General features: G+C 30.9%; 1 protein-coding gene across 1 annotated transcript in view; it reads left to right on the top strand.

Annotated features, from left to right (window-relative positions):
• Klhl1 (kelch like family member 1) overlaps positions 1 to 15,377 on the top strand; it is a 409,920-nt gene that overhangs the window by 303,798 nt on the left and 90,745 nt on the right. Inside the window, exon 7 of the mRNA XM_047552871.1 lies at positions 12,382 to 12,606. Coding sequence (XP_047408827.1) covers positions 12,382 to 12,606 — 225 coding nt within the window. The remainder of the gene's footprint in view (positions 1 to 12,381; positions 12,607 to 15,377) is intronic.

Raw genomic sequence — 15,377 nt, 5'->3', positions numbered from 1 at the left:
GAATTTCTATTGACAGTGTGCATATTGTCAAAGTCTACATCTGAAGAGTGGACAGGAATAAACAAAGTCTTCAAATATTGACAGTCTGATTAATGGTAATTCTATCACATTAAACTCTTTTATACTCATGAGTTAAATAATTATTTAAATAAAAAATATGTTTTATGTAGAACTGCTAAACTCTCCTAAACTAGGAAAAATTCATGTCTAAATAAATTTCTGGCCCAACAATTAGGAAGTATTAATTATAAAATAGAGTTGCATCCTTTTCTGCTGTCAGTGGCTCAGACATTCTTGGGTTTCCAGATTAAACACTGACTCTTTTCTGATCATCTAATATCCCTATAAATATTGGAGTGCCTACCAGTTTCCAAGTACTCTTCTTAATGCTGACGAACAAAACAAAACAAAACAAAACAAAAAAAAAAAACCTCTGGCTTGCTTTAGCTTAAATAGTATTTAGGAAGCTGTAAACAAGTAAGTATTGAATAGTTCATGTGATCATTAGGTATGGAGAAATATTAAGAAAGAAAAGTAATGGAGCTTATAGAATAAACACTGTTTCTATTTCATGCATGCTGGTTAGGGAAGGCCACTGATAAACTGGATATTGTAAATTGCTATCTGGAAATGCCTTCTTCCAAAATTAGTTTTTTCATTTAGTTGACCAGACTATATTTGTTATCATTTTTGTTTTTTTCCTAATATTTGTATTTTATGGTATTTTAAAGGCAGAGCTCCTCAAACTGGCCTGCAGACCTGTTCTCCCATGTTTTGCATGGTTTGTGCCCTAAAAATTATATACTTTAATAGTTAAAAAATCAAAAGAAGAATAAAAATTTCTTTATGAAATATGCATTTCTTAAAATTCAAATTTCAGAATCCATAAAGTTTTATTGAACATTGCTCATTTATCTGTTCTTTCAGTCTGTCATGGTCATGTGGTTGCAACTAAGAAACCTATAAGGTGGCCCATAAAGCCAGTGATTTTTGCTATTGGGCTTTTTACCAAAATAAGCTTTAGAACTCCCATTCAAAAAAAAAATAATCCTCTTCTCCCTATTTCTATGAAATCTGTGATACAAATGTCAAATTCATTTGACCCATATCTACTTTGTCAGCAGCTCGAGTGGGAAGTTTCTGAGCATGTTTGCAATGCCACAAAACAGGCAACCTCTGATCTTGCCTATCTGCCTAAAAACATTGGGATTTTTTTTTTTTTTTTTTTTTTTTTTGAGAGCAAACTCAGACACAGAAGTCTAGAAGTTCTATTAAAGATAAGGATAAATCTCCAAGGGCAACAACTCTCAACCATCTGGATTTTGAAAACTGTAGTTCCAGTCTGGTTTCACTTGCAGTATTATCCTTTTCCCTTTTTATACTGCACTTACATCCTCATTGGCCAATTGTTTTTCAATTATCAGGGTGTGTGTGTGTGTGTGTGTGTGTGTGTGTAATATTAAAGTGGGTTTCTCTAGGAAACTGAAACAGAAAGCATGTTCATGACGTCAATAAAAATCACCTATATACTTTGAAAGAAGTGACATGACAAATTGTTGATTATGATGCGTTTCTCTGAAGTGGTGATTTGTAGACTGAAGAGCTAGTAGCAATGTTTGAATTTAAAGTAATTACAGTGAATTAGTAACTCAGATATAAACCCTGTCATGGGGTGACTGGTGTTCTTTTACTAAACAGTAATAAATAATATCCATGCATATCAGAACCAATACTGTCTGTATTTGAGAAGACATTAAAATTTGCCACTTGATACAGAAAAAAAAAAAACAGGACTGCTGGAATGTTAGGTTATAGATCACTGAAAAGTCCTACTAATAGGTACAAACCTGTGAAGAAGCAGGTGTCCTTTGATTTGGCTGAAGAGGAATCAAGATTCAGAGAGGACCTGCTCCCTTCTTGACACAAAGCAGACACAGTGCACTTTCCTACAATCAGGATAGCAGGTGAAGAGAAAGCCATTCTGACATTGATTAAGGCATTTATAACAGACTCCTTAATTTCAAAAAAGAATGAAGAAAGTTAAAACTGAGAATCATTCAAATTGGTAATCTTTTGAGAATGAAGTGGAGAAATTGAGAAAATTGCATTATTACAACGTTCTACTTTAACTCTATGCATTATAGCCGTGAATGCTAGATGGAACCTGACGAAAGCAATGCCAGGTGTACTGATGGCACAGAAAGGGTGCCTGCTCACTTAGACAGTGATCAACTGAGTAGAAAAGTGAAGGAGAATTAAAAGCATCCCTCATTATGTTTTTGCATTGCCGTCTCCTTGATGGCCTGATTATAAACAAAAGTTAGTTACTACCTGATTAACAGTCAGGTTGGTGTTTGATCACATAGCCCCAAATATTGCATGTGAACTCAAAGCAAATGTTCTTCATGCAGTTAATAAAAGGAATGTGATGGGAAGAAGATAAATAAAATATGAATGAGTTAAAGCTTTAATTATTAACTATAAAATAGAAACATAATTCCTAGGATTGTTCAATTATTTTATGTGTATTATGGTATTTTTATATTTAAGCCATCTTTTGAATTTTCACATATTTTAAAGTAAGAAATTATTTAGCTTTAGGTAAAAAATTTCTGATTTTTTTCTTGCCATTCAAAGGACTTGATCAGATCTTTTTATACTGAATTTGTCTCTGTTTCATTATCAGCCTTTTGGTTGAAAGGGCAAAGATGAGAAGTGAAATATCTAGGTGAAATTAACCATCTTGACCTAATTTTTGCTTCCATGACTTGAACAGGAAAATATGTAACTATCTAGAATTTTGGAAGCACAAGTTTTCACTTCTGTAATTCCATAATTAGTTATTTTTTAAAGCATTTTACTCACTAGTAATCATAATATGACTTTAAGGAAATGATTCACTTACAACTCTGTGCCAAAGAAACCTGAGCATTTGCAATTAGGCAGTTGCAATAACTTTAAAGTGCTGTATGACTTTTTCTGAAGAAAAGCAATATAAAAAAGAAGTCTTATTTTTTCATCTTTGGCCTTTGAGTATCTCCCGACTTGATGCCTGTCTCGGTAACCCCATTCAGTCACTTTGGTTCCACTTCAGCACTCTTTCTTTGAACTTGAACTGTATCATTGGAGATTGCCAGTTCAAGGTCACCAGTTTTCAGAAAGCTACAGAAGAAACTCAAAACCCTGAATAACATCTTGTCAGCCAAAGACCAGTTAGCTTTTTCACATACACAGAACTGTCTTCTGAAATAGATATATACTTCCTATTGTTGCAAAGGGATATTTTATTGGAGAACCATGCTTCCCTAAGTGTCCCAAGGGAAGAACTAAGTCATGCTATCGGTTTCCTAACAATGTTTGGAGTTAGGAAAGAAGCTCATGTGTTAAATTCTTGTTTGTATCTTTCCCGGTGAGTCTGTAGACAAGGGACTTTTAGACCCCTGAAGCCATGCTTTATCCAGGAATGAAAGGAGACTGTCAAGTGGATAGTGAATAAACTATCAGTGAAGTTGCCTTTCACAGCCTTATTTACTAGAAAGAGACAAATTTTAGTGACTAACCTGTGACCATCTCAGGTTGCTTTTCTAAGGATAGTGCAAGGTTAAAATTATAGTTAAAATTGTTCTGAATTTAATCTAATGAAAACTTTATTTTTCCCCTTAATAGTCAGAGGATTTGGACTACACCACTATACATTATGTAGGTCTTTCAAGAAATACAGATTGAATGTGAAATTATTCATGTTGTGATGAAATGTCCATCATTTTTATTATAAATATTCAACATATTAAATAAATAAATCTCAGTACATTCTTTTGTGGTCCATGCCCCTGTGAATGTACTGCAAATAATGATAAATAGTTCCTTTCTCACACTAACTCTCCTTTTGTAGATCCACAGGGGAATAAGTCTGAGTATGTTTTTGCATGTTTTATGAATACCTGGTTTTAATCTTTCAGTGTGTGCCTACTCTTGGCAAAGGAGACTCCCCAGGGCTATGGTAAATTACTTCTATGACAGAGACTCTCAGAGAATAAGAAGTAAAAGATTTAGAGACAGAAGAAGTCACTATCCTATTACTTAATGTGGCATTATTAATGTAATCCTTCATTTTGAAATGAACAAATTCAGTGAATCACAAAGATTCCTCAATTAGTACAGCTTTGTGAAGATGCATGCTCATTTTTGAAACAGGAAAAAAATGTATTTTCCAAAGGTTTAGAACTTAGGTGGAGATTAATTAACTTCCTATTCTTTTACTAAGACTTGTATTTTTGCCATATGTCCAGCAATACTGGAACCCAATTGCCATGAATGTTTTCTTTTTATTTCATTCATCAGTGTACAGATTTTCAACAAAAGTTAAAATACTTGTAGTCATTATTTTATAGAAGGTGTTTATGAGGCTACAGGGCATTTTAATAATAATGAATAATTTATGGATAATAAGAGCATGACTCATATTTGGCAAATGATGTGGATTATGAAAACAAATATTTAATGTGAAAATGTGAAACATGATTTTAATGAGCATTTACCAAGATGAAAATACACACACACTCATAATAATGTTTTAATGTGTGTGTTCATTTACTGCAAAGTTCTTTGCTATAAAAAGGTGAATGAGTAGAATTAATAAGTTTAAACTTTGGTTTTTCATTTTGAAAGCCTCTATCCTGTGATGTCAATAGCAACACCAGACACTGCTTTTAAAAACAATGAATTAGAATTTAAACTATCGAACTAAGTCATACTTATGCTAAAATACTTAAAATAGGCTGCACATTAAAAATTCAACTTCCTGCTTCCTAAATTTACTGCATATTTAAATACACACACACACACACACACACCTCTTAAAAATATTTGTATTGACTTAATGTCATTAAGTTGTTTGATGTGAACATAAAAATTTTATATTTTTGAAATCTGTTGGAACATCTAATTAAACTTTTTAATGATAGGAAAGTTAAGTAAATTTTCTAATGTTATTCATAATCGTTTCCTACTAAGTGCTGTTAATGTCATTGGCATGTTTTTTATTTGAATGTTTCCATTTTTCTTGATTTATGCAATACTTATACCTCCATTTAAATTTATTTTGTTGTGTATATTCTCAGATTTCTGTTTTTGTTTGTTTCACTATTTGTATAATTTTTAAAATTTTTCTATGTAGGTGGTTAGTGGTAAAATATATTAATAAATAATTTATAACTTCTGAGTTTTGTAATTTTTTCAAATAGACCTTTAATCACAGGTCCACTAAGAAGTGAAATTTGATTGCCTACTTTTTTTATCTTCTGGAACACTCGAGGTTCTTTTTAGAGTGTGGCTATGACCCTGGCAGGTTACTCAGGCTCTTCCTGTCTCAATTAATACCTGTGAAGTCCTGAGAAGAAAAACCAAAAACTAATTGAGTTCTGTGGTTGCTGAGCTGTTCTTGCATCATTGATTCATTTAAAATGCATTCTGAAATAAGTAGTAAGACAGGAATCATGTTTGCTTTTCTCAAAAGGATACTGATTTATCTTAATATATTTTTATATAATAAATATTTTCCATGGATGTATATAGCCACTTTTATATTTTTTTAAAAATACCCATGTCTGACTATTCCTGGCTTTCTTTTCAAATTTATTAATATAACCACTTTATTTCATCAGTAACTTAAAAAAAAATCTCTACAGTTATGCAGTACTTTTTAATGTCAGGTAAGTTTTTTTTTCCCCTTAGTACTGCTCTGTATTAGAGATTATCTCTTTTAAAAATTTATTTCCTAATGTTTTGCATTTGAATTTTCACAGTAATACCTATATAATTTTTAAAATATCTTGTAAAACATCATTATTCTATTAGTTATGGCTATACAATATAGTAATTTCCACAGTCATCTCACTTAAAATCAGTATAGTTTTTATCATTCATTCAATTGACATCTCTCAGTAGTGTTTTAAATCATCTGATACAGTCACTTAGCTTGCTGATTTTATTTTCACTTAATTTACTCTTAGTGTGGTTATGTTGAATAGGTTCTTCTTTTCACAATCTAAGTGATTTTCATTTTTATAAAGAAATCTCACTGATCTTGGCATTTTGCTTTTCTGATTTGCCAACTTCCACACATCTCTTTTTTTTTGAAATTTTAAAAGCAATAATTTTTAGTCATTGAAGTGAATTATTACATAATAATGAAACATTTTACACATATTTTTCTTTCCTTTGGCTATAAGTCTCAAGGTAGGAATCCTTTTTGTATTTTCTGAGTTTAATGAATTTAGTTTAAGTTAAGCATAATGCTGAAATTTCAAAATTTATATACCTTCTTCAAAATTATGTGTTAAAATTAATGATAAATTTTGACTTATATATATAAAACTATGCATCAGTCTATAACTATTTTACAAATGTTTTATATCAGGAGACAATGTGACTTTTTTTATTGCTTATTTGGAACATAAATATTATGATTATAAGATATTTATAAGAACATCTTTACAAAATATAACAAATTATCTGGAAAATAAAATTTCTATCTTACTTGAAAAATATTTTCCCTGCAATGATATCTTTTATATGAGTGTAATAAATATCATTCCACAATCATATTTTTCACAAATATGTGGATATGTAAAAGTCAATGAAGTGCTTATCCCATGATAATTTCAAGAAATAAGTAATTAATTATAATCATATTCTCTTTAAAGTTTGAGGTCTTATATTTTATACATTGTGAAAAATATCTTTGGCTTCAAAGTTTTCAAAAATACTTCTCAGTGTTTGCTGCTTTCTTAGAAAGAATATATCTCGTATAATTTAACCTTTTTGTAACGATTTGATAGCATAAAGATCAACATCAGTGTTGACTAAAAAGCTCTTTATACATTTGATAATTCAATTTTTTTCATTGAGTAGTCATAAATGATTGTTCTGTGCTAATTTAATGCATTTTCCCCCTGGTTACTCACTTAGTGTCAGCTATTGCTACTTTCAGCTGCCCAAGATCATCCTAATTTATGGGTTTGTAAAAAGGCTTGCAAGTCAGGTACTGAGTTTATTAATATTACATTAAAATTATGGTAAAAAAAGCTTTGAGAGAAGACCTGAGGGCCTTTCTGGTGTGTTGAATAGAAGAACTTTATCTTCTTTATATATAGGAGCCTTTTGTGACAACTAGTTTGTCAATTCAAAAACTTTTATCACTTAATTCTGTACTGTGTTCAGAATAAATGAGGTTACTAAATATTTGAATTATATATAATGGGGAAAGTTCTATCATCTATAATTCCAAAGTAGAATGTGCAAGCATTAATTCCTATCATTCTTGCCCCCAAATATTCATATTTGTTTCTAAAGAAACTCAGAATTGTGCTTTGATAACATCTTGAGCACTTTTTCCCAGTTTTATATCTTGAAAAGAATCTACTCACTTTTATATGAGGGAAATACTTTTGTATTTGTTTTGTATTTAACACCTTCTAGTTTTGTTATTGATCTTGGAAAACAAAAAATTTACAGACTATAAAAATGCAAATTAAAATGAACTAACATTTATTCCTTCTTGCTGTAGCACATTACTACATACATAATTGCTTAAAACAGTTGCCACATACTCGCTCAAATTTCTATGCTTAAAAGTCCAGAATGGCGGGTTTGGATGCTCTGCTTAAGACCTCGAGAATCAAGGTTCACTAGACTTTACTATGGAGCTCATTCAGATTGTTGACAGAATTCTTTCCATGTGATTGAAGAGCTAAGGTACTATTTCCTTTCTGGGGGTTAGGTAAGGATTGTTCTTAGCACCTACGGAACTCTTGCATGCCTTCTCCTGTGTCTTCTCCATCTTCAAACATGCAATACTAAGTTGAATCCTGTTCAAGTTCCAAGACATTCTGATTTTCTCTTTTATAATTAACTAGAGAAATAGCTCTATTTTTAAGGGGTTACATCATCAGGGCCACAGAGGTAATATACCTATCATAAGATTGACAGAACCATGTAGCATTGCAATCAATGGGCTGACGTTTTGTCATAGTCACAGTTCCCAAAAATAGGACATTAAATCTCAGGATGGGGAATTTTTAAAATTCTGCCTACCATACATGTTTTGTTGCAACTAACTCTTTCTTTAATAAGATGAGATGTTTAAAAGAAGTATCAGTAAGATACTGAACTAATAAATGAAGTTTTCTCAAAATTGGATATTTTATATAAAATTTGCATAGAAATGATATCCATTTCTTCAGGTTTTTATGAAAATACAGTGTCATGTTTGTAAATTATTACTCAAAAGCCCTTTACTCAAGATTTATTTAATAAACATTTCATAAAATATATGCAAACAATATGCATCTCATTATTTTCTTTGGTATTATGACTGCTTTTTCAGAAAATGATCATATTAGGAATTATTTTAAATCATACAACCAAAAAAGTTGGTTTTACTATAAATACTAAGATACTAACCATTATCAGGAACATAATTGATAATAAGTGAATTATGAAGTATATAAAAATACACATATGTGTAGTTGTATCCATAAAGTCTCAAAAATATATATATCTAGTTTTATTTCATGTTCTTTACATACCAAAAATGTTTTCCTTTACAATTGAAAAAAATATGACATTGTTAGGATGTTGTACCAGTTGCTTTATAGTTTCTTAAATTATAATAAAAATTATACAAGATAATATTATTACTGCACAAAGTGAAAGCTCACAGGATAACAGCAAAATTTCCCTCTAAGAGTCAATGCAGGATTCAAAATGCTTTAACAGGGCTAGTCTAGAATTTAAGATTTAATGACTCCTACTAATAGTCACCAAAGACTAGTATTAGTCATGGTCATATATGTTTTAATGGGCTTAAAAATTATTATAAATTAGTTGCATGCCTTCATTATTTGGAGGTTCCAAATTTTAAAAAAGAATCTAGTTTGCTGCCTGCCTCTTCTTAGTAAGTTGGATCAACTGGCAATACTAGTGCAAACTTTCTAATGGCAATAAAACAATGACAATTTTTACCTTTAGATAATATGACTATTCTCCAGTTTACAGAAATTGTCAGCACTTCATTGGACATGCAGTCACATGTTTTATTGTATTTTTTATTTTAGAAAATTTTGCTGTAATAACACATTTTAAAGTCATATATTCACTTCGTAAGCATTTGAGATAACCATTAATGGTTTCATTAATAAGGTAGCTCCAAAGTAACTGTCTTAAAATAAATTTTGCATTATTCCACAGTGATTACTTACCACAACAGTGGCCCACTCATATTCATACTGTTTTTTAAAACTATAATCACAGTAATTGTGTTTATTTTAAGAAACAATAAGGACTCAAATTCTTCTGGAAACAACAAAGGGAATACGTATACCCTTACAAATAAAGAAAAATAACTCACAAAATGAGAAAGTAAAAATAAGAATAATAATAAAGTTAATAAGGCTAAATAAACAGCTAATTAAATAGATTGGTGAGACTATTTCTTAAAATATTTATTATTAATAATTTCATCGGTAAAAGGAGAAGCATATGCTTAGCTTTGTCATTGTTAAAAGGCAGATAAAACACAATATGTGGTGACTGAGTAAGAATATGATGGATTACATTAAATAGTACAATATGCTCTACAAATAGAAAAGTATTCGTTATCATTGTTATTATTATTACTAAACTTTTGGTAACTAAGTACAATTGAAGAGTGAAGTGAAAATAGGCCTTAACTTCTAGGATAACCAGAATAATGCCATCCCCAAATGTCTATATTCTAATTTCTAGAATCTGGGAACATATTAGATTACATAGCGAAGGAAGGATTAAGTTTATGCAAAAAAATTAAGATTGCAAATCAGAGGACATTAGCATAAAGAGATTATTTTTATCTACATTAAGCTGTCAAATTAAGTTAGGGTGAGTCCAGTGTAATCACAATGGTCAATGTCAGAGAAATACAGTGTTGCTGGCTTTGAGCATAGCAGATGTCATAGGAATGTGAAGATGCTAAAGACAAGAAAACAGTTTTTCCCAAAGACTCCTGAAAGAGCACAGTGCTGCCAACACTTGATTTTACTGTGTTTTAGTTGCTGGCGTACAGAATTGTAAAATAATTAATTTGTGTTTTTTATGCAACTAAGTTTGAGACTTTTGTTTTTACAGCAATCATACAGAATAAATACAAATTCTAATTTGAAAAATGAAGACAGGACTAAGCTGCTATTTTTGCTGTTGCAACTTTAGGATAAGTTCACTTTTGAAAACTGAAGTTAGTAAAATCCCTTGTCATATATTGAGATGTTAAGACATACCTAGCTTATTTGGATAAGGCTTTGAAAGTCATATCAAGTGCTCAGTTTTCCCTTTTGAAAAGTAATTCCTTTGGTTATTCAGGAACCATTAACTTCACCCATTCTCAACTATTTCCACTGAGGTACATAACTGCACCTTGAATTCTCTACAGAGCTTTTAAGCAAGGTTTTGGAAATTAAAAGAACTGTCTGTTGTTCACATGCTTCCTTATCCATTCATACCTGAATAATATGAGTTTAATAGGGTTGGGTGTCTTAGAATTAGGTTATATTCTTCCTGTTGCCATCATTTGTCAATAACTGGAAGAGACAGGCACCTGTACATTACATCTTTATTTTTAATTAGGCATTCATTATAATAGGAATGCTGTTGAAATTTGATCATTCAGATGACCTTGAAAATATTCAACAAATGTAGTTCTCCTTGGAGTTTTGATTTGTACACAGTGAAATAAAGCATTCAATATAAAATATAATAAATGCATTAAAACAAAATAAATGTTTAAAATACTGCATAAATTCTAGTAAATACTATCATAATTTATGAACATTAAAAATTAATATTAATCTAAAAATAATTGCTTCATAATGCTTCAAATTTAGTTGTATGTGGGAATTAACTTCTATTTTTAGTTACATCAGAAAGCAGATTTAATGCATCTAATCCTGTATCTATACTATTACACTTCTAATAGGTTTGACTAGAAATGGAGCATAAACTGCATGAATTAGCAAAAATTCTTTTTCCAAGATGTTTATGTTCGTTTTGTTCATTGCTGGTTAGGTTTTAAAATATAAATGAGTCCCCAAAAGGAATGTTTTCCCTAGATTTGCAACCTTGTATCACAAGTAAAATAGATCTTCAGTGTTTGAAGTGAAAGTACACAGAAATGTGAGTTTTCTTTGTAAGGGTGTTTAACCTTTAAAGAAGCATTGGTGAATGTTAGTCTGCATAGTAAGAACAAATGATGAAGCAGTATTATATTTATTACCTATATCATTTCATGTAAATACTTGTAATCTCATTCTTGGAAGACATTTTCAACATGAATTGAATAAACACATTAAAACAAGTCTCACCAGCAATTTAGTTTATCCTTTAATTTCTTTTTTTATTTATCAGTTATAGAATTCTTAAATTAATGTATAAAAAGCTTTTAGATAAAGATATTTTATTTTGCGATTTTAATGTTGGTAAGGATAGAATGATATTTTATGTTGCTAAATTTTATGAAGCTATTTCTAAGATCATTTTTTAAAACAGGTTATAAAACGGTAAATACTTGCTTAAACATCTTACAGTTGACTTCTAAAATCTTAATTTATTAAAGACATAAGACAAATGTAAAGAGAAACAGTAATATTTCATTATTACTATGTAATAATGAAGTAAGAATTATTTCATCTGATGTTTACTTTCAGAAATTATACAGATAACACACACAGTTTAGTCATTTAAAAGGACTTGTCTACCAGGCATGATGGTGCATGACTGTAAAAACAGTGGCTTGAGAGACTGAGGCTGGAACATCACAGGTTTGAAACAACCTCAAACACTTAAAGAGGCTGTAAGCATCCTGGTGAGACCTGTTTTAAAACAAAAAATTAAAAAAGGGCTGGCATGTGACTCAATGGTTAAGCACACTTGTGTTCAATCCCTGGTACCAAAGAAAAACCAAAAACCAAACTAAGGGCTTGTCCAAGTTTTTTCAAACTGGGACAATGTCACATTTTTAAAATGGCAAACAGGATACAGAGGAGTTTTAAAATCTACTGACAAAACTGTCGTGGCCAACAATGTTTCTATTAAATCAATATTTTAGCCTTGAGAGCATTATGTAATTAAAAGAATTGAACATTTGTGTCTATTTGGATCATTAGCGTCTGACAAGAAGAGAAAGTAAAGTAGTCCAGTTACTATTTCCTTTGTTTTTCTGCCACTCTTTTCTTTAAGAAAAATGAATGTGACAGCAATGTTTTCACATCCTAGTTTGTACACTGTCTTGGGGGCAGGATTTATATTGGGTATAGTAGCAATTCTTGACTATTTGATTTTATGTTTTATCAGGAGCTACAACCATAGAGAAATATGACCTCAGAACAAATTTGTGGATCCAGGCAGGGATGATGAATGGCAGAAGGCTGCAGTTTGGTGTGGCTGTTATTGATGACAAACTCTTTGTAATTGGAGGTCGAGATGGCTTAAAGACACTGAACACTGTTGAATGTTACAATCCCAAAACCAAGACTTGGACTGTCTTACCACCAATGTCAACACATAGACATGGTCTAGGTAAGATCTATTACTTTACTGATATTACTATTACAAATATTTTATTGCTATGGTAATGCTATAAATTATTATTGCATTTATGCAAATTGTGGGCTTATTTGAAGCATAGTTTTTTTGTTCTTTAAATTCTTGACATTTTCCTGTTTTGACACATGTGCATTAAACTGTTGAGAGAGATGTTGAAGACCAAAGAGAATAGTCCTCAGGCTATCACTAAGGTTTTCACAATCTGACATTCATATATTTGATATAAAAGAAATGAAGAATCATGTAGAGGCAAAGTTAGTGCAGCCCAGAAGAAATAGTTACTGTGAGTGAGTAAAACTTAAGGTAGCCTCTCCCACAGTGCTAGATAAGCAATTTTATCTGTTTGTGCTATTAATGGAGTCTATCTTGAAAAATCTGTGAGGAAAAGGGCAATACAAGTTTGAAGAAACAGTGACATAACAACTGGCATCATAAGTCAGTATGATAGGATTCATCTGGTCTTTACTGTGGAGTAATTTGTAGAATAAGGAGAATTGTATTTGGATTCAGAAATTCCATATGTGAATCTTTAATTTACTATTTTATATCTGCATGTATGAAGAGTCAACACTTAAAATCAGTCTGTTTGCTGATTTGCCACCAATTCAAGGTTATTAAATAGGTAACAATCTAATAAAGATTATGAAATCACTTTGTAAAGTTCTGTGCAATTAAAAATAGTGAAATTTAATAAAGACTAATACTTGTTGAGTTTGTACTTTGTATAATGGTGCTTGTAAGGAGAAATTCAAATTACTATTTTCAAAGACTTGAAATATGTCAGGTAAGTAACTAAATGGGTTTGTGTGTTTGGAATATACATATTAAGGAGATGTCAGGGTTTAATTGAAATAAACAGACTCAGAGAAAAACAAAATTGTGGAGCATTTCAAAAGCAACTATAAATAATTACTCTGAAGTTTCTAACAATTTATTACCAATTTGTGTCTACTGTCTTTTTAATCTAAGCAATATTAAATATATATATGTACATATATAGATAGATGGATAGATACATCAACAAAATACCTCTGAACTAAAGAAACATTTTTAATTTTTATTAAGCTGGTTGATCTCAGTTTCTTTAGTTTGCTCATAAGTAAAACTAGGAATATTGATAAATATCTGAGAATATTTCCAAAGTTCTAAACTTCTATTTTATTTAAGAGTCTGTAAATTATTTAAAACACAGTGAGCCAAACTAATTTGTAATACAGATAAAAGCATCAATCTTAAATTGTATTTTCCCAGCTAATAATCATGATATAAAAAAGTATCTTCTAGACTGTACTTTTCTCTAAGTATATATTTTGAAAGATATGGGATTTCATATAAAACTCGTATGTGTTGTTTTTAGTAGCCAGCTAGCTAACTATGTATATTTCTGTGCTGGGGAAATATAACTGGATTGGAAGAATTAGAATTTAGTATATTCTTCCCCCTTTGTTTTTATCATTCAATTTATTTCCATTAATGTAGGCTAAAAACTCAGTTATGTAGGGTAATTGTATCTCAACAAAACACATTAAACCATTTTGACTAGAATACACTTTTAGTGGTAGAGCTTCAGGTGTAAAAGTATGTAGGATTAGGGTTTGCCTCAAATCCTATTACACAGGTTGCTGACTCTTCAGACCTCAGCACTGAGCAGGATGGCAAAGATGATTCTCTTGGACAGGCTCTGGTAAAGTGTCTAATTAAGACCCCAGTGAAAGGTGCATATGGAAGTGAGGCTGCACAGAAAACTATGAGGTCAGTACCACAGACATCTGAAATGTAATGCAGTGCTTCCCACAGGTTTTAGAAACCCAATTACAACTCTAGTAGTACAACATTTTCATATCTAAGCCTCTCTTCTGTTCTGCTGTTGTTTCCATTTCATTTCCATTACCTGGTAGATCATGTTGCCATCCTCTTTGTCAATAGTTTTCTCTGTTTTACTTGTTACTGGTTGTTGCTTCCTGCTATTTTTTTTTATACTCTCCTGCAGTACTCCAAATATCTGAACTGACTGGATTAGTAATAAAATCATAACACAGAACATATTTCTGAGCACAATTCTCATCTCAAAATTCTTGTAAATGACTGACATACCCCAGCATATGGAAAACTGCTTGATTGATTAGACAGTAATCCAAGTTCCAGTCAGTTGAAATCAGATCAAGAGGAATCCAAAACAGCTGTGCTCTGTGTCCTCTCCTGTGAAAGATTGCTTCCCCTATGAACTGTCATATTCTTTTATAATCATTTGAATCACAACAATGTCAACATTACATGTCATACCCACATAAATAAAATTCCTTGAACCCAGAGTCCTGATTCTCCTATATCAGGTGAGTCTGCTTTACCTTTATCTCTCTTCCAGGGACTTATAATGCATCAATGCTGATATTTCTTATTTAATTCATTGTATCTTTTAAATTTTATTTTATGGGTTCTCTTTATTCCTTCCTGATAGATAAATTTAATATCCAGTCTTCAAAATGTGCTCAGTCTGTATACATCATAATACTCACACCACATATCAACATCTTAATATGAGTTAATTGTATTGTGCATTGTCATAATTCGTACTTGATAATTCATTATAATCATTAATGGTATTAATATCCTCCCTTATCTCTATGCAGTTATTGGGTTATTTATTATTCCTATTTCAAATTCTTATCTAACTAATTAATTCATTTTTATTTATTATAGGTGATCACCTTCCTTCTCCTCTGCTTCCTCCAAGTTTCCTTCAC

The sequence above is a fragment of the Sciurus carolinensis genome, chromosome 5 (genome assembly GCF_902686445.1).
Source record: "Sciurus carolinensis chromosome 5, mSciCar1.2, whole genome shotgun sequence".
In the NCBI taxonomy this organism is placed as follows: Eukaryota; Metazoa; Chordata; class Mammalia; order Rodentia; family Sciuridae; genus Sciurus; species Sciurus carolinensis.
This window is presented reverse-complemented; position numbering and strand designations above follow the sequence as displayed.